At 36.9% G+C, this 19,036-nt stretch overlaps 2 protein-coding genes across 7 annotated transcripts in view; both read left to right on the top strand.

Moving 5' to 3' along the window:
- The window catches only part of IQGAP2 (IQ motif containing GTPase activating protein 2), a 127,978-nt gene extending 121,849 nt beyond the window's left edge, over positions 1-6,129 (top strand). For all 6 annotated transcript variants that reach the window (XM_034441098.2, XM_034441095.2, XM_087885771.1 and 3 more), the window contains 5 exons: positions 481-693; positions 1,817-1,977; positions 4,266-4,409; positions 4,563-4,671; positions 5,852-6,129. In XM_034441098.2, the coding sequence (XP_034296989.2) occupies positions 481-693; positions 1,817-1,977; positions 4,266-4,409; positions 4,563-4,671; positions 5,852-5,965 (741 nt within the window). In that variant the 3' untranslated portion in view covers positions 5,966-6,129. The remainder of the gene's footprint in view (positions 1-480; positions 694-1,816; positions 1,978-4,265; positions 4,410-4,562; positions 4,672-5,851) is intronic.
- A 3,210-nt stretch (positions 6,130-9,339) lies between these two features.
- Positions 9,340-17,961, top strand: LOC117679290 (proteinase-activated receptor 1-like). The gene is made up of 2 exons (XM_034441094.3): positions 9,340-9,642; positions 15,868-17,961. Exons 1-2 carry the CDS (start codon positions 9,558-9,560, stop codon positions 17,061-17,063), a joined length of 1,281 nt encoding a protein of 426 aa, XP_034296985.2. The 5' UTR covers positions 9,340-9,557; the 3' UTR covers positions 17,064-17,961.
- Positions 17,962-19,036: the final 1,075 nt, after the last annotated feature.

Raw genomic sequence — 19,036 nt, 5'->3', positions numbered from 1 at the left:
CTGGTAAGGAAACCAGTGTAGAGGTAAGAACTAAGAACTAAAGTTAGGCGTTCCGGATTCAAGTCTGCCCTCAGGCATAAGAACTCACTGGGTGATTTTTTTTATTAGTCATTCATGGCCCAACAAGCACACAGATAGGATAAAATGAGGAAAGATCTCATCTTCTGGAGGAAGCAAGCCACCTTGACCTCCAGATGAAAAGGCAGGATATGAATCTAAGAAATAATATGGATAAAACCAGCCATCTAAAAATGCTACAACTCTCTGCTGCCACATCACCACAAAGTCTGTCTATTGCTGAATCTTCCTTGATGTCTGCCCAATGTTCCCCTTAGATGTATTGGTTTTGTGTATTCATGAAATTCTTAATTCTGATATGAACATATAAGCTTGCTTATATATAAGGTGGTAATCTTTCTCTGCCTATGAATGCAGTATATACCTGTAGTCTTACTTATGTGAACTGCTGTTTTTTCTTAGGAAACTGAACACGCGAAAATAATAGAGAAACGTGCAATTTTGGATTCTAAAACACCAGAGAAAATGAAACATAGTCGATCTATTCTTGAAGAAGGGCAGTTACCATTAGAACAAAAGAAAAGAAAAATCCAGAGAAACCTGCGAACTTTGGAACAAGCTGGGCTGGTTTCATCTGAAAACAAATATCAAGAAATCATCAATGAAATAGCCAAGGTTGTAGCAGTATTATTACATTTTGAATAAAATAGTATGTTGTAAAGTGAAATATAAGCATTGATGAAATATTCCTAATAACAAATTAAAGAAATAACAGGCTTGGATATCTGAATATGATATTTGTTCATGAATTTTAATTATATAATTTATATTTTATTATAAACTTATTTTGACTACAAGTTCATGCTGCAGTGACTCTTAGTGGGTTATTCTCTGAACTATGCTTCAAAAACAGTGCAGCTTCAATATGTTTAATTCAGTTGCCTGAATTGGAAAGATTCATACATAGTGTTTATTTTTAATGTACAAAGATAGTTTTGCAACTACCATGTAGAAAGTATAGTGCATTCTCCATAATAGCAAAATGTCCCAGTTACTTGCTTCCTAAATACCAATATTGAATCTCAGTGTTGAATACTGGTTATTTCTAGATGAAATTAAACATTATGTAGCATCACAATGAGCACTTCGTTTGGATAAGGAGATTACTTTTTATATTGTGTTCCTATTGCTTATAAGCCGCCTAAAGTCATTGTGAGTGAGCGAGTGCAATATAAATTTCCTAAATAAATAAATGAACAACTGCTTTGCCAATATAGGTAGTCCTTGATTTACAACCAGTTGTTTAGTGACCGTTTGAAATTACAATGGCACTGAAAAAGCGATTTATGACCATTTTTGACACTTACGACCATTGCAGCATCCCCATGATCATGTAATCAAAATTTGGACACTTGGCAACTGGCTTCTACCTATGACAGTTGCAATGTCCATAGGACATGTGATCACTTTTTGTGATTTTCTGACAAGCAAAGTCAATGGGGAAATTAGATTCACTTAACAACCATGTTTCTAAGTTAACAACTGCAGTGATTCACTTAACAACTGTGGAGCAAAACTCATTTAACAACTGTCTTGTTTAGTAACAGAAATTTTGGGATCAGCTGTGGTTGTAAATTGAGGATTACCTATAAAAGCATAAATAGCAATTTTCCTTCAGATTCCTATCATCCCTTTCCTAAAACCTTATTCTTACAGTTTTCTATGGTAGGGTTTGTTTGCAGATTTTAAAAAAATCCAGTAAGGAAATGAGTTTTCCTCTTCTGAAATTATTTTTTAGGATATCAGAAATCAAAGAAGATACAGACAACATCGAAAAGCAGAGTTGGTAAAACTTCAGCAGACACTGAATGCACTCAATTCCAAGAAAGCTTTTTATGAAGATCAAATAAATTATTACAATACCTACATTAAAACATGTTTAGATAATTTGACAAGAAAGTGAGTAAAATCTTTTTATATATAAAGAAAATACTTTCTATGGCAAATGTTTGCATTATTGCTATCTGTTACACCTTATTAAAAATCAAAACTATGCTGTGTTATGTTAGAAAATAAATTACTGAACCTTTTAAATATTTAAACAAATCTTAAAGACATTGGCTCTACAAATGCCACTAAGATGAACCTCTCAACTTAGGCAATGCTGAGACTATTTTTCATAATTATATGGATGGTTACATATTTTAATACAAAACAGCTTGGTGCTGTGAAAAAAAAATTGAGACACTGTGAGTGTTACGAACCAAAAAGGTTTGGGAGCCTCTGGTGCAATGAATGTCATTCTATATGCTTTCAAATAAGCAACTTCATATGTAAAGGGATCTTTTCTAGAAGCTGGTATTAGGCAGGGTTCATCAATTTATATCCTTTAGATCAGGGGTCCCCAACCCCTGCTTTGCAGAACAGCTGGTCTGCAGGCCTCCGGGAACTAGGCCGCACAAGCAAGCAAAGTCCCATTTGCGCGTGCATGGGATCTAGGTAGCTTACAAAATTATCCCCCCCCCCCCAGTTCATGGAAAAAACCCCTCCACAGAACCAGTCCTTGGTTCCCAAAAGATTGGGGGCCACTGCTTTAGATGCAGGCATGTTGCATTAATATTGAAGAAATTCAGTACCAAAATGGTTGATCACTGATTGTGCCATTTTAAATAAAACAAGTAAGAAGAGGGAGGGAGTGCTGCAAGTTAAACCAGATAAATCAAGGGTGTCAAACTTGCAGCCTTGCAGATGCTTCATGCGCTGGCCATGCCTACCCGTTTTAGCTAAGAGGAAAATAGTTGTGATAAGTCACATGACGACAACGTGATGCTGTGATTTTGATACCCCTGAGATAAATTATGTCTTTAAGACCTCGAACCTAAAAAAATATTTCTCTAGTAACTATACTATGTTATGGGACACAATATTTTGCCCATAGTCCTAGATGAGCAAAATATTATTAATGAATATATTCCCTTCCACAGACTGAAAAAATGCCTGCCCCTTACACTCCTGAAGCACATAATTAAGGGTCTATGACAATTCACCGTGGCCAATTCGGCATGGCCAACTCTCTGCAGGACAACTCACCATGGCCATCTCGCCACAGGAGAACTCACTGCAGTTACATCAGTATCAAAGAAATGGTGGAATAGAATTATTAAAGAAAGTATGCAAAAGGAGGGACAGAATGAAATGTGAATGCAAAAATTAAAGTATTTTTTATTTACATTAAATAATTAAATAGAATTGTTAAATTGTCCCATAGTGAGTTGTCCTGTGGCAAGTTGGTCATAGCAAGTTGTCCTGTAGCAAGTTGGCTGTGGTGAGTTGGCCATGGCATGTTGGCCACAGCAGGTTGGGTATGGCAAGTTGTCCCATTCCCCATAATTAATTATCTTTATTATTGCACAGCATTTTTCCCCCCGAAAGTCCAGAAACAAGGTCAGGTCTTTGAATATCCAAAATGCCAGCTTGGTCTGGCGATTAAGGCTTCCAGGCTAGAAACCAGAAGACTATGAGTTCAAGTCCCAACTTAGCAATGAAAGCCAGCTGGATGACTTTGGGCCAGTCACCCTCTTTCAGCCCAACCTACCTCACAGGGTTATTGTAGGGAAAATAGGAGGAAGAAGGAGCATTAGGAGCCACGGTGGCACAGTGGTTAGAGTGCAGTACTGCAGGCTATTTCTGCTGTCTGGCAACTGCCTGCAATTTGGCAGTTCAAATCTCACCAGGCTCAAGGTTGACTCAGCCTTCTATCCTTCTGAGGTGGGTAAAATGAGAACCCAAATTGTTGGGGGCAATATGCTGACTTTGTAAACCGCTTAGAGAGGGTTATAAAGCAGTATATAAGTCTAAGTGCTTTTGCTATTAGATTTGCTTGCCACCTTGAATTGTTTATTTAAAAAAATTAAGGCAGCATATAAAATAAATAAATAAATAAATTTCATCCTGGCATCGAAACATTGGGAAGGTCCTGGCTCATAAAATAAGGGTGGAGGTAATGATCATCAACTCTTTCTTATTTTCATTTCATTAACTTATTAACACAGATTCCCCTTTTAATAACAACTTGTGAGTGCCTTTGCTCCTCAAAAAAAGAGAACGCCAGTATAGAGGTTGATAAACTATTTTAAATTTGAATCTAAAAACATTCGTATTTATTTTATCTTTGCTTTATTAGCAAAAGGAAAAACATGTTTTTTCTGTGACTGGCCAAATATTTGTTTATCTGATTCAATTTACAGAAATTCACGAAGATCTATTAAATTAAATGGAAAGCAAGAGGAGAAAAGTGGAAACAAACTGAAGAATATTTCACTGAAATACACAGCAGCAAGACTATATGAAAAGGGAGTTATTCTCGAAATCGATGAACTTCAGCCTAATCAGTAGGTGTTGTATAGCTGATTTATCTATTCAAATGGATTTTTCATTTTAGAATTTAAATGAGTCATTTTTCAGAAGTGTTTTGGTTTTAATTCTGTAGCATTTTAATGTGAAATATATTTCTACTTACAAATGATTATTTTTCTTCTTCATAGGTTTAAGAATGTAATGTTTGAAATTACACCTGGTGAAGAGGTGGGTGACTTTGATATTAAAGCTAAATTCTTAGGTGTGGAGATGGAAAAAGTACAGCTCCATTTTCAGGTAAATTGTGTTTTTTAATCATATGTGCTTCATTGGAGGCTTTTCTAAATTATATTGTGGGAGTAAAAAGAAGAAAATAACTTTCAGCATGCATTAGGGTAGCATCTGAGGACCTATTTTGAAATGGAGGACTTTACAAAGTAGTACTCTTATTAAAGGGATCTTCATTTCAAACAGTAAAAAGGCAGAATTCCAACAGTTACGCCTAGATCAGTTCTTGGATTTTTGCCAGATTTATTATTGATAAATTTTGTGATAAAACATACACTGCCACAAATTAGGAGAACTGATTAGAGCAGTGCTTTTCAACCACAGCAACTTTAAGATGTGTTGATATCAACTATCAGAATTCCTACCCATCATAGGGAATTCTGACAGTTGAAGTCCACACATCTACAGGTTGCCATGGTTGAGAAATACTGGATGAGATAATTACCCTGACATAACTATTGACAATTTGCATAAATCTGTATTCAGTTTTCTTACAGAGATACTTGTGCTTTCTTGTAATGCAGGATTATAATCCTTTTTAAAGTAGTCACAATTCAGCAATACTTCGCCAGTATTTTTGGATCATACTGGATTTGCATTTGTTGTTGGGTTTGTGTCTCTTCTTTCCCAGTGCAGGAACACTAATCTTCCCCAAAATAAAGGAAAACAAGGAAGCAACAAACTCCCATCTATTGTAGCAAAAGCAAATAGTGATTGACTCATCAAACTGCTTGCCATCAGGATAAATTTTATATAAAAGTGCATGATAATGGCTGGCTAGTATCTCAACTTCTAGAGGATCACATCAAGTTGTCTAAATAGAATATAATGTTTTACTAGTGAACAGTTTTCTGTTTGCCTTAATTGTATTAATGGTATAAATGGCTTTGAGACGACTTGGTTTTAATTTTCAAGATTGAATTTAGGTCCATCTAGCACAGGGATGTCAAACTCCCGGTATCACGTGACATATCAGGACTTTTCCCCCTTTTGCTAAACTGGGTGTGGGCATGGCCAGCACATGACGCATCTGGCCCACGGACCGGGAGTTTGACAGCCCTGATCTAGCATTAGGAAAAATGCTAGGGAGGGCTGTTTTCACATTTTGCTTGTCTTCATGTTTAACTTATAAGCATTGCTAATTCCGATTTCAATTTGAAAATACTTTCACTTTTCTTCCTTGCTGCAGGACTTGCTTCAAATGCAATATGAAGGTGTTTCTGTAATGAAAATGTTTGAGAAAGCTAAAGTGAATGTAAACCTCCTGATTTTTCTGCTGAACAAGAAATTCTACGGAAAATGATTCACTACATTTTGTTCCAATCAAGTCCCAGTTCTGGCTGTAGCTTAAATATTTAAATCTATTATACAACAGATCTTTCTTCAAGGCAGCCCAGAGGAAATTACTTGTGTGCCTTTTTCATCCTTTGATAATAATAAAATAAGAAACTACGAATCAGCTTAAAACACTTCCTGATTTCTGTGGTGTTGGTACTCAATTTAAAAAGATAAGATCAAGTGACATCCAAACACTGTATGTCTGATTTTAAACATATGGACATTTGAACAGCATATATAGAAATCTTACCTCAGTAAAATTATATATGTGTAAATCAGTATCAAGTACAGTTTTCCTTATTATTCATAGGAAAAATAATTTCTAATATGAGTCTCTAAAGAATAGCTTTGGCAAATATTTCTTAAGTGCTATTTTTCCAGAAGCCTGTCAATTGTAAAATGAATTATTGTACAATTCAAAGTTTTATAAGTAATAATAAATTTAACATTTACTGTATAAAATATATATTTTGCAATTCATTCCTATTAAAAATGCACTACTGCCTCAATAAAATCTATACACAGCCTTTTAATTTAAGTGTAAAGAAGTAATTGGAATAGTGATCTGTTTTTTGCAGTGTATTTGAGGTATTTTAAATAAATTGTGCCTGTCTTTTTTGTAAGAAAACAAAAAAATTCACAAATAAAATGCAATAAATCATAATCTAGTTAATTTTTAGTTTTCTTTCAATAACTGTAGTTCTTTTATATCTAGTTGGGAGGACTCAATAACTGAAATAATACTGCTGGGCCTGCTTATGCAAGTAAATTAAAGAGTTTCTCCCTCCATTTCCAACAATGGACTATTCCTTTTAAATTTTTCAGTGGCTTTGATAGAAGATGCATTGACTACAAGGCAGTAACCCAGATTTTCCATTACTATAACTTTATTGATTTTTTTTAAAAAAAGATGCCAAGTTAAAAGGTAAACAGTGATAAAAAATTAGAAAAAGAAAATGGCTCAAAAAATAATTAAAATAAATGTGGCATTGGCAAGGGCATTGGCAGTCTATTGGAGGCATCAATTGAAGCAGAATCTGTCAAGTGGTACAACATTTTGAAACGAATATTGTACTATTCCTTGGTGAATGCAGGCTTGTTTTGCGTGGCAGTTCCCAGCACATTGTTGAGAAAGACAATGGAAATTTTCTGGGAGTCATAGAGTAGTCTCATTGAGATCCAATTCTAAAAGAACATCTGTTGCAAGTTAAAGAGTCACAAGAAAAAGGAGAACGACTTAAGTATATTATCTCAGTGCCAATTCCCAAAACTAGTTAATTGTTGAATGTTCCTCACTTGTAAAGCAACACATGTTGGACAGGAAGACTGCAAAGTACTTTGCTCTTATTGTTGATTCCATGCCAGATTCATCCCATGTTGAACAAATATTCCTTTTGCGTTATGTAATTACCATATGAGCAGGGATACGGTGGCTCAGTGGCTAAGACACTGAGCTTGTTGATCAAAAGGTTGGCAGTTCAGCAATTCAAATCCCTAGTGCTGCATAACGTGGTGAGCTCCCATTACTTGTCCCAGCTTCTGCCAACCTAGCAGTTCGAAAGCATGTAAAAAATGCAAGTAGAAAAATAGGGACCACCTTTGGTGGGAAGGTAACAGCGTTCCGTGCACCTTTGGTGTTTAGTCATGCCGGCCACATGACCACAAAGACATCTTCGGACAGCGATGGCTCTTAGGCTTTGAAATGGAGATGAGCACCGCCCCGTAGAGTCGGGAACTACTAGCACATATGTGTGAGGGGAACCTTTACCTTTACCTAATACCATATGAAAACCAGTATGAAATTGTAGAAAGATTTTTACAGTTTGTTGACACAAGCCATAAAACAGGATGTGACAGTGTGCAAGGCAACCAAAAGGTAGAGATAGAGGGGGAGATAAGTGGTGGCAGGAAGTGAAGTGGAGGCAGTGTGCACAATGCAGGAAAATGTGTTTTAAGATAGCTGCAGTGATCATAAATACAGGACAATCACCAAGTGCCTGAATTTTGATCAGGTAACCCAGGGATGCTTCAGTGGTCATAAGTGTGATGACTGGTCATAAGTCCATTTTTTTTAGTGCCATCATAACTTTGAGCAGTCATTGAAAAAATGGTGATAGCCTGAGGACCGTCTGTATGATTGTGGTTTTATTTTGGATCCAGTAAAGGAAAGCCTCAGAGTTGAGAGGCCATATGCATTAACTCAGTTTCTGAGAACAATAAAGAGAGAAGATAACAAGCCTTTTGTTCTGACATCATTTGTAGGTTTTCAGAGGCATCAAGTTGACCACTGGAAAACCAAAGAGTTTGATTATACATTACCCTAACATTTAAAAACTATTTTACATTCATTATTAACAGTCCATTGGAATGTTGGCAAATCTATAGCAAATCCGTTGAAATTTTGCTGGAATTTAGGAATGAAAGAGCCAAAATTACATTTTAATTATATACTTTAATTATATACTTTAAATATAATTTAATTAAATTATATTTAATTAATTTATTATTTTATTTACTTATATTTGTTTAGCTGTCCATCTCCCATGAAAGTGACTGTGTGGTGTAGAATACTAAATTAAAAAAGAATAAATGCATTAAGAACAATCACAATTTAAAGAAAAAATTTATATATAAGCACAAAAACAGGAGAGGGTGATATTAACCCCAATAGAGAACCATTGCAAAATCTCCCTGGTTCCCTGGGACCCCCTGGCCTGACAACACAGCCAGATATTAAGGGACTTGTATAATGTTGAGAGAGGTACAGAAACTTTCCCAATGTGGGCATTGTAGCATTTTAAATACATTTGGATTCAAGATAAAGGAAATTTACATGGAATAAATGACCAAGTGCAATTATTTAATATGTTTCATCAACAGATACACTAAAAGTTACAGAAGGCAACTTGTGCTACCAGTCTTAAATCTCTGCCTGTGTTAGTTTAAACACAGATTCTATTCAGTGTTGCAATTGGTGTAATAGCTGTCTAGAGCAATTGTAACAGGAACTCCACTGAATATTAACATAAACATTACACATAAACAATATTTTTTGCTTCACACACAAGTGTAGTTGTTGGACTTTGTGTATTAACATTTGAGAGGAGTCATGGATAGCACTGAGGTAGTTTTCCTATTGCGAAATATCCCCACCCCCTCCCAAACATTAGCAGGTTTGTTTATTTCATTTTATTTTCCTGTTAGCAACACGCATGTCAAACTTTTTGGATGCAAATATCATCCTGCCAAAAGTCTGTGGTTTAAAACAAAAAAACAAAAAAAAATTAGTACATTATGTCTTCATTGCTTTGCATTGCCAAAAGAAGGAATGCTCTCTTCCCCCGCTCAACTCTCTCCTTGAGAGGGAAGACGCTCGGGGCGGCCGAGGGCGAGGGAAGAGGAGCAGCATGTCTCCAGCCGGTTTGGGGCGGGGGTTTTAGGGGGACCTCCCTCGGCCTCACAAGGCGACGCGCTTCCTTTCCTTTCGTTTTCCCACAAGGCAGAAGGAGCTTCTCTGCGCGCGGCTGTTCCCTCGGTCCTCGCCGGCAAAGGCGGCCATGGGGCAGCCGCTCGTCCTGGTCGCCCTGGGCTGGATCGCGGTGCTGGCGCTTCCCTTGCACGGCTTCTCCTCGCCGCGAAATGGTAAGGCTGAGGCGGTGGGGGGGGGGGGGGACGTTCCTGCCAGATGGAAAGCGTGGGATTTAGGGTGGTCGCGGCGGGGCGGGGGGCACTTCAGCCATCTTTTCGAGCACGAACGGGGACCCTGCGCTGAGTTCTCCCCAAGGAGCAAGTTCTGGATGCCAGGCAATAAATATCCCCCCACCCTTCCTGGAAATGAACGTCCTTTGATATGAAAACGCCTCGGGATTGATAAAAGGCGAAGTCGTCCGGGCTTGTGCCTCACCTGATGCTTTGAACTTTGCCTGGCAAGCAAAAGGGTGGATTTTCCACTCCCCGAACCGCCTTCGCTCCCTTCCGTGACTAAATACACTCATCAAGCACTCATTATATATATGTACATGTATGTATATATATGTATATATATATGTATATATATACATATATATACATATACATTACATACACACACACACACACACACACACACTTGGCTGATTTAGAAATACCACTGACATTTCAATTTGGGTTTTGTTTTTTTAATCTATCCCACTGCGCTTGCTTTCGACAGAAACTTGGAAGTCTGCTCTGAAGAGCGGCGTTTTCAGTTGTGGCTTTGTTGTGGCTTCCTCACTTCTTTTGAATTGTCTTTATTGTGGCTGCTCCTCACCTCTTCTTCAGTTCGGTTTTTGCCAGCAGCGTTTCCTTCCCACCACTTCCTGGATGCCTTGGACTACAACTCCCATTTTCTTTGGGCAGCACAAACTTTTGGGCAAGAAGGGAGTTTGGGATCCCAATTAGTTTGCAGAATGAGGGTTTAGAGTAAGCTGCTTGAGAGAGAGAGTGATTCTGGATGGATCCTCCTGCAAAGCAAAATACTTTATCGAATCTGATCTTTGCTATGAATCAATGTGACTTCAGTTCTATGGGTCTATAAAATCAATCTTGGTGTTTTCTCCCTCTGTGATAATATTAGAACTTGAGGTCAACGAAAGGAAGTTAACCTAAACATATTATTAAACTGGAATTAATAATGGAATTAGTAAAATTAATTAACTTAAACAATTTAAATAAGAATTAGACATATTGTTGGAGTATAAGGTTATTGATCAGTAATAATCATGGAAATTTATTACTTCAGTTTTCAAATGTATTTCTAGTCTTGGGGATGTGACTAAGGGAATGCTTGAAACAGACATGTGGTTTATTCATTTATAATATTTACAAATTGACTCAATTGTTAATTAGGCAAGATATACTCCCCCAGAAATACCAAATCCAAAAACGTACTTAATCATCGAACAGTAATTTATGGTCACCCAGAACCATCCAAGGTAAAAGCACATCAGAATGGGATGGTCTTCATAGGCTTACAAAATGCAAATGTTGGGCAATTCAACCTTCAGAGGAATTATAGTCTAAAGAATGAGGATTACTATTGAAAAGGAAACTGGAACACATCCAATAAACTCCTGTGACGATAGGGCATTCAGGAGACTTGCTCTAGTCTAGATGTTCAAGTCACATAGGCAGAATCATCAATTTGATTCATTATTAAGAGCAGACATTGAGCAAAGATTGGATATGTGGTATAACCTAACATGACTTTTCTTATATTTTGAGTTTTGTTTCAAAGCTATTGAATTATCAAGTGGTGAAATACTATGGAACTTTCAGTTTTCTTGAATCTCATTAAATTGATGGGAGATAAGCAGACAGAAAGCAAAATAATATATGTTGTAAAAGAAAAGACACTTTTAAATATTAGCTGAATTAGGTTTTTTTTCTAGCAGAAAAAGGAATTATTTAGCTTAACAAGTATAAGAGCATATGATTTCTTTAACAAACTAAAATTTTATATTTATGCTGCCATGTGTTTGTTATAGCGTAATCTGCTGTAACAAATCATTTGAAACTAGGATTTAAAGAAGACGAGTGAATAGCTCCCTCCTGTACCCAGTCAGTTGACTTCAGTGGACTGGAAAATTTATTGTATAAGAGAGACTGAAAGAATGGGATATATTTAATCTCCAGGGAGAAAAAAAAAGACTGAACAATGTGAATAGAAGATCAAGATTTGAACTCCTTAAAGTCAGATTGTAGAGCATAGAATAACAATCCCAGGCAGATTCAAGTTATGCAAACTTCATAACTCCCTCCTTCTTCAGTTCCTTTAAATAAACAAATGATACTGTGTTATGCCACTAAGAAGTTAGTTATCTCTATTTCTGAATAGAAAAATAGACTAGAAAATGTTTTCAATCATAACAAACAACCCCCTCCTCCAAAATTTTATGAAATATTACCCATTGGGAGATAATTCGACCACAATAAAAATTAACAAAAATCAAGCAGCAATGAACGTTACATAAAAAGAATAAAATCAATATGTATTATAATGTATTTATGCTGAGAATTAAAAGAATGCTCTGGAATTATAAAAAGGTAAGCATACCTACCATCTAAACGTACTAATAAGATTTACATTAAAACAACATTATTACCATTCTTAGCCTCTTACTCATTATCATGTCCACCAGTCAATCTGGTTTATTAAACAAATAGATTTCAAAACTTTCTTAAATTATTATTATTATTATTATTATTATTATTATTATTATTATTATTATTATTATTATTATTATTATTATTATTGAGTTCATTGTTGCCCAAAGTTAGACAGCATACTAAAAAGCAGAGACATCACCCTGCCAACAAAAGTGCATATAGTCAAGGCTATGGTTTTCCCAGTTGCATGGCTGTGAAAGTTGGACCATAAGGAAGGCTGAGCGTCAAAGAATTGAGACCTTTAAACTATGGTGCTGGAGAAGACTCCTGCAAGTCCCTTGGACTGCAAGGTGATCAAACCAGTCAGTCCTAGAGGAAATCAACCCTGACTGCTCTTTAGAAGACCAGATCCTGAAGATGAAACTGAAATATTTTGGCCACTTAATGAGAGGGAAGGACTCACTGGAGAAGAGCCTAATGCTGGGAATGATTGAGGGCAAAAGAAGAAGGGGATGGCAGAGAATGAGGTGGCTGGATGGAGTCACTGAAGCAGTCGGCGTGAGCTTAAATAGTCTCCGGGGGATGGTAGAGGACAGGAAGGCCTAGAGGAACATTGTCCATGGGGTCACAATGGGTCAGACACAACTTTGCAACTAACAACAACATTGTTGCCCATCTCACCCATTTGCCTTTAAGAACGTATGACTGTAATAGAAAGATAGGAAACGGAGGATCCAGATTTTAAAATGCACACAAACAAGATGGAGCTACCCATACAAAGCAGGTGGAAAAGAAAAAAAAGGAAAACACCACTTCTGTCCTGTTGTATAAACAGGATAATATCCAAAAGGCAATGGGAATAACTTTAGTTCCCTGAAATTACCCATTGTGATTTTTAATAATTGTGTTGTATTTTTAAAAAGTATGGAACCAGAATATAGATTACACCTTTGTCATAATAAAAAAGGTACAGCTAGACAAGACAGATGAAGCAATCAACAACACTTTCAAAGGAATAACATTTACAAAAGAAGAAAATAACAACACACTTCCCCTGCAGGATATCAGCAGCAGTGGAGGAAATGATGTCAAACTAGAAACCCAAGCTATTGGAACCCCACCCACATTTTTTTTTGAGTACCAAAATAACAACACAACTTCCCATGTGGAGCTATGTAAGAACTTTATTCAGATAAACATAAATACACTTCAGCAAGTCAGCATGCCAGAAAGGAGAAACAGACCACCTATATAACATCTTCCAACAAAACGGATACCCATGCAACTTTATCAAAAAGTGCATACAACTCACTAAAACACATCAAGTATAACATAGGGAAAGGATAACATTCCCATGTATCAAAAACTTCTCAGAAACATTTTTTTCATTGTCTTCTACTGTTTCAAGCAATATGACTCTAAGCAGCATGTAACATACCATTATGACAATGACAACTACACAGCATCACTATAGCACACAAACCATCTAATGGCCTCCCAACCAATAAGACATAATGACCCAAGAAGAACAAAAAATGGGTTCATCCATAGCAAGGACTGCAACAGTCACTAGGTAGGACAGGCAGGTAGAAGACTAGCAGTGCATCCAACACCACTAAGAACACAGCAGTCAAAAGACTTGACAAAAACTCCTTAATTTCACAACACAGAGACAATGGGCAAGTATTAGCATTTTAGACCAAGGCAAATCCAAAAATGTTCCTGAAAACTTGACATTTAAACAAATTGGCCATCAATAGATATATAGAGATAAACCACATTTACACACCATCTAAGAGATGCTAAAAATGTAGGACAAAACAAAAAGACCATCACACAGCCCCTCCAGCAACCCACATTCACATAAGCAAGAATCATTAATGCTGACTGACCAAAATACAGTCTACCTCCTGAATCCAGCAGTATAGTAAACAGTATTTGGAGGCTGGCAAAGATTCATGCAACTGGTAACATCAAAGCCACTTTTTAAGACCAAACTTGCCTTTAGTGGCTGTTTAGTAGTTTGATAAGTGCTGGGTTAATAAACATGCAGATCCTTTTTAAGGATTCAATTATTTTTTGTTTATTTTTTCATGGTCTTATATAGTTTCAAGCAATACAAGTCTAAGCAGCATGTAACATACCTTTATGACAATGATAAATATTATAAACAGCATTTCAAACTCTCAACCCAATCATCATTATTTTTTCAGATACTTGCATATTTCTAAACTTTCATCCCACTCTAAATTTTATCTCATAAAGAAGATACTGTACTTCCGTTCTAAAGTCTTATTATATTGTTATGTTCCATGTTTCCCCAAAAATAAGACTAGGGCTTATTTTCTTTTGGACTCCCAAATAAGCACTAGGGCTTATTTTGGGAGGGTGTCTTATTTTTTCCCCATGTACAGGAGGCCCACTTCTGCTTGCAGAAGCAGGAGGCCATATGAGGTGCCAATGCTGCCTCTGTGAGGTGAGGGTTGCAACTGCCCCACACGCCCTGCACAGGCTTATCTCAGGGCCCTTGCAGCCAGGCCATCCATGCCCTGACACCTGTCTCGCCTCCTGGCCATGGCACTGGCATCGCTTGGCCTCCTGCTCCATTGCAGCCAGGAACAAGCAGAAAAAGTGGGCCAGCGGTCACATGGGCTCCTGCTGCATATGGTTGCTGGTGCTGTCACCACAAGGCAGTTGTTGGGGCCTGGATGGGGAGGCCTGAGATAAGTCGGTGTGAGGCAACTCCTCACCTCGTGTTGGCACCACGAGCAACCAGGCAGAATGGGCAGGCAGCCAGCTGCAAAGGCATTTAAGGGCTTATTTTGGAGGTAGGGCTTATGTTAGGCGCATGCATAAAAACATGCTAAGGCTTATTTTCAAGATAGGTCTTATTTTGGGGAAACGGTATTATTATATCTTATTATATAATAACTGTTAACATTTCTACCAAAAGTGATAGAACACTTTTTCATTGAAATTTTACACTTATCTCAAAGTGACTGCAATTAGTAACAAAAGACGCCAAATCAGTGAAAAAAAGTGAAAAAACAATTGGTGTTTTTGTGGGTTTTACTTTTTTAGATCACATACTCCTAACTAGATGCATAAATTTAAAATAAAATCAGACAGCAATTCTTCTCTTCTAGAAGTAAGAGAATAATAGATCTGAAGGAGATAATGACCGTCAGCTGATTAGCATCTTCTTTAGAGGGGGGGATTTTTCTTTAGATGTCTCCATGAATGTTGTTTGCGCAGCTTCAAATCCCACACAATCTGCTTCTTTAGACAGTTCAGCCAATTCATTTCACAGTAATGGTTCCACGGGAGACATCCAGTCTGAATTTGCTGTTGAGGGACTGGCAGCCTGTGGAGCCTCAGGGTGAGTTCCCATTGATGGAAAATCTTGCCCTCATCATACCTTCTGGGATTTCTATTTAAATTGAAATTTTTGTTTAAATAATTTGATATATCTAATTAGTATTCAGCTACAATAAAATATATGACTATTACACACACACACACACACACACAGACACAAATATAAACTAAAAATGTAAAAAAGGTAGAAAATACAGTACTGTAATGATGTCATGCTGGAAATGTTTTGCTTACAATGGCACTATGCTGATCAGGTATGACATATGAGAACTGAAAAACCTAATGCTAGCAAAATTAAATACATTGTTAAACTCTAAAAGATTAATATATAATTGCCTAATACCATATTTTTTTTCTTTTTAGGATCTTTTTCCATGAATGACACTCGGGGAAATCCAAGATCCTTTCCCAGGAGAATACAGGAAGAAGAATATGAACCAATTCCACTTTTTGATAACGATGCTGAAAACGATTTGGAAATTGGGTCAGCATCTAGCAGTCAAAGCAGAATACGGAACCTTCCAAAATATGTTCTAATGAAAGATCTGGAAGACTACCTACGTAGTGGATGGCTGACCTATTTCGTTCCAGGAGTCTATACTCTCGTTGTGTCCTTGAGTCTTCCTCTGAACATCACAGCAATTTTTCTGTTTTTGCTCAAAATGAAGGTGAAGAAGCCAGCTGTAATGTACATGCTCAATTTGGCTTTTGCAGACATACTTTTTGCAAGTGTGCTTCCATTTAGGATTGTCTATCATTTTTCTGGAAACCATTGGCCTTTTGGATCTGCAATGTGCCGCTTTGTCACTGCAACATTTTACTGCAACATGTACTGCTCTATTCTGCTGATGACAGTGATCAGCATCGATCGTTTCTTGGCTGTGGTGTATCCAATGCAATCTCTGTCCTGGCGCACCCTAAGGCGTGCCTCTGTGGTTTGTTTTGCCATCTGGCTCGTATCTATTGCTGGAGTGGTTCCTTTGTTTATCACTGAGCAAACAAGGAACATACTTCCTCTAAACATAACAACTTGTCATGATGTACTGGATGAAAGTGACCTCCAAGGGTATTACCGTATCTTTTTCACTATTTTCTTTTCTTTTTTCTTTTTTGTGCCATTGATTGTTTGCACCGTTTGCTATGCTTGTATCATCTGGTGCCTTAGCTCTTCAAACATCGCTGTAAAATCGGGTAAAAGGACACGAGCTTTATTGTTGTCTGTGGCTGTTTTATCCATTTTTATTATATGTTTTGGCCCAACAAATCTTCTCTTGCTAGTTCATTATGCACATTTTGCTTACAGCAATTACAGGGGTAATATATATTTTGCTTATCTCCTCTGTGTCTGCATTAGCAGTGTAAGTTGTTGTATTGACCCTTTGATCTATTATTACGCTTCCTCTGAATGTCAGCGTCAGTTGAGAAATTTATTATGTTGCAGAAAGGACTCTGAACTCTGCAGCCTTACTTCGGATAATCCTCTGGGCAGCAGAACAAGCCAAAGGGCTACTGGCATCAGTACAATTGATAACAGTCTCTATCGAAAATTACTAGCATAGAAACATTTTTGGTGTTTCTGGTATATGTGCCTCCATTTTATAAAATACTGCTGTGAGGACATGAACACTCTTTATCAGTCTGTTTTATTAACATAAAATCTGTCACTATAAGAATTGCAGTAAATGGAGAAAACTTTGGGAGACTGTAAGTAGTATGTCTGTACGTACATACATCTTTATTTAAGGCAAAAATGGAACACAAATTTGTAAAATGCTGTTAAACTTTAATGAGATCTTGTCTTTCCTAAGACCTATTTTGTAGGATCATGTTGCTACATTTTTACACAGAGGTTGGCTGCCCTGAGAGGTACGGCAACACACCATTCCTTTTTGTGTCCAAATCACTCTGTAAGATTGTTCTCTGAGCCAGAACAATCCAGGCAGTCTCTCATCAGTCTCTGATGTGGCGGGTTTTTCTCCCGCCACATCAGCACTATATTATATTGAGCATCAGAAACAATTTGGGAGGCATACAGAGTAATGAAAAAAAATGCACCAATGGGAGCCATGGAACAATTCTTTCTTTGTGATTTCACATAATTTCAAAAAGGCCAAGACGCTGTTTGCATAGTCTCTTTTTTTATGGGCATAGTACTTTCCTGGGTTCTAGGTTAAATGCTGAGAACTTGTGTGCATAGATTTTAAGACACAATAAAATCAAAAGTCAATAAACCTTAGATCTACACTTGTTGAGTAAATGAAGAACTATTGTCGTATATTATTTTTATATAAATGCGTATACATATATACATGTATGTTAAATACACATACATATTCAAATCTATTACTTTGTAATTTTTTGCTCTATTAAAGCTGTACAAATGTTGATGGGCAGAGCTATTTTACATTTTATTTTTGAAAATTGAATTACACTCAATTAATAAATGTGCAAATGGTCTTTGTGTTTATGATTTCCTATTAATTCGTAATTCAGTAACTAGCTCCCAAAACTGTATTGAAAATATGCCACAAGTTAAATTAAAAAAAGATCATTCATTCATTCTGCCATAAATGTACATTGAGGTAATGCTACTGCTTTTCCAATGCCCAAACCATATCCTAAAGTTTTCTAATACAGGCAGTTCTTGATTTACAATAATTCATTTAGTGACCGTTGGAAGTTATGACGACACTGAAAAAAATGACCATTTTTCACACTTACAACCTTTGCAGCATTCCCCCAGTCAAAATTCAGGTGCTTGGCCCAATACGATCTGGAACCAGGTTGATGACAATGATAGAGGAATACGGGGAAGTTGCGGGCCTCAAAATAAATAAGCAGAAGACGAAAGTATTGACGAAGAATATGACCCAAACACAACAGTTGAAATTAGAACAAGAATTAGGACTTCAAATAGTAAAGAGAATAAAATACCTAGGTATTTGGTTGACAGCAAAAGCAACTACAATTAAAGAAGATAATTATACCAAATTGTTAAAACAAATCAAAAAAGATTTAGAAATTTGGAGTAGATTACAACTCTCATTGATGGGCAGAATTGCCTCAATAAAAATGAATATATTACCAAGAGTACTATATTTATATCAAGTGATACCAATACACCCCGGAAGAGATTTCTTTAAGAACCTCAACAAAACAACAATGAACTACATATGGCAGGGAAAGAAGGCCAGAATTAAAATCAAAGCCCTACAGGATTCACGGGACAAAGGAGGCCTAGCAACACCAGATTGGGAACTCTACTATAAGGCATCAGGATTGACCTGGATTAAAGAATGGATGGAACTCGACAACAAAAGAACTTTATATTTAGAAGGCTTTGACTTAATAAGAGGATGGCACGCTTTCTTATGGGACGGATCGGATAAAAGACACATGTACTTCCAATGTCATATAATTCGAGCTTCATTATTCAAGATCTGGCAGGATATTAAGAGAACTCACTATACTAAAATACCAAAATGGTGGTCCCCGATGGAAGCATTGATATACCCGAACACTCTTGAAATAG

The sequence above is a fragment of the Pantherophis guttatus genome, chromosome 2 (assembly GCF_059756535.1).
Source record: "Pantherophis guttatus breed Tessera chromosome 2, ASM5975653v1, whole genome shotgun sequence".
Lineage (NCBI taxonomy): Eukaryota > Metazoa > Chordata > Lepidosauria > Squamata > Colubridae > Pantherophis > Pantherophis guttatus.
This window is presented reverse-complemented; position numbering and strand designations above follow the sequence as displayed.

Bases quoted from the DNA above. Each gene is read 5' to 3' on its own strand.
- LOC117679290 (XM_034441094.3), top strand. From the start codon at position 9,558: ATGGGGCAGCCGCTCGTCCTGGTCGCCCTGGGCTGGATCGCGGTGCTG. The intron at 9,643-15,867 runs GTAAGGCTGAGG...TTTTCTTTTTAG, and splicing joins CTTCTCCTCGCCGCGAAATG to GATCTTTTTCCATGAATGAC.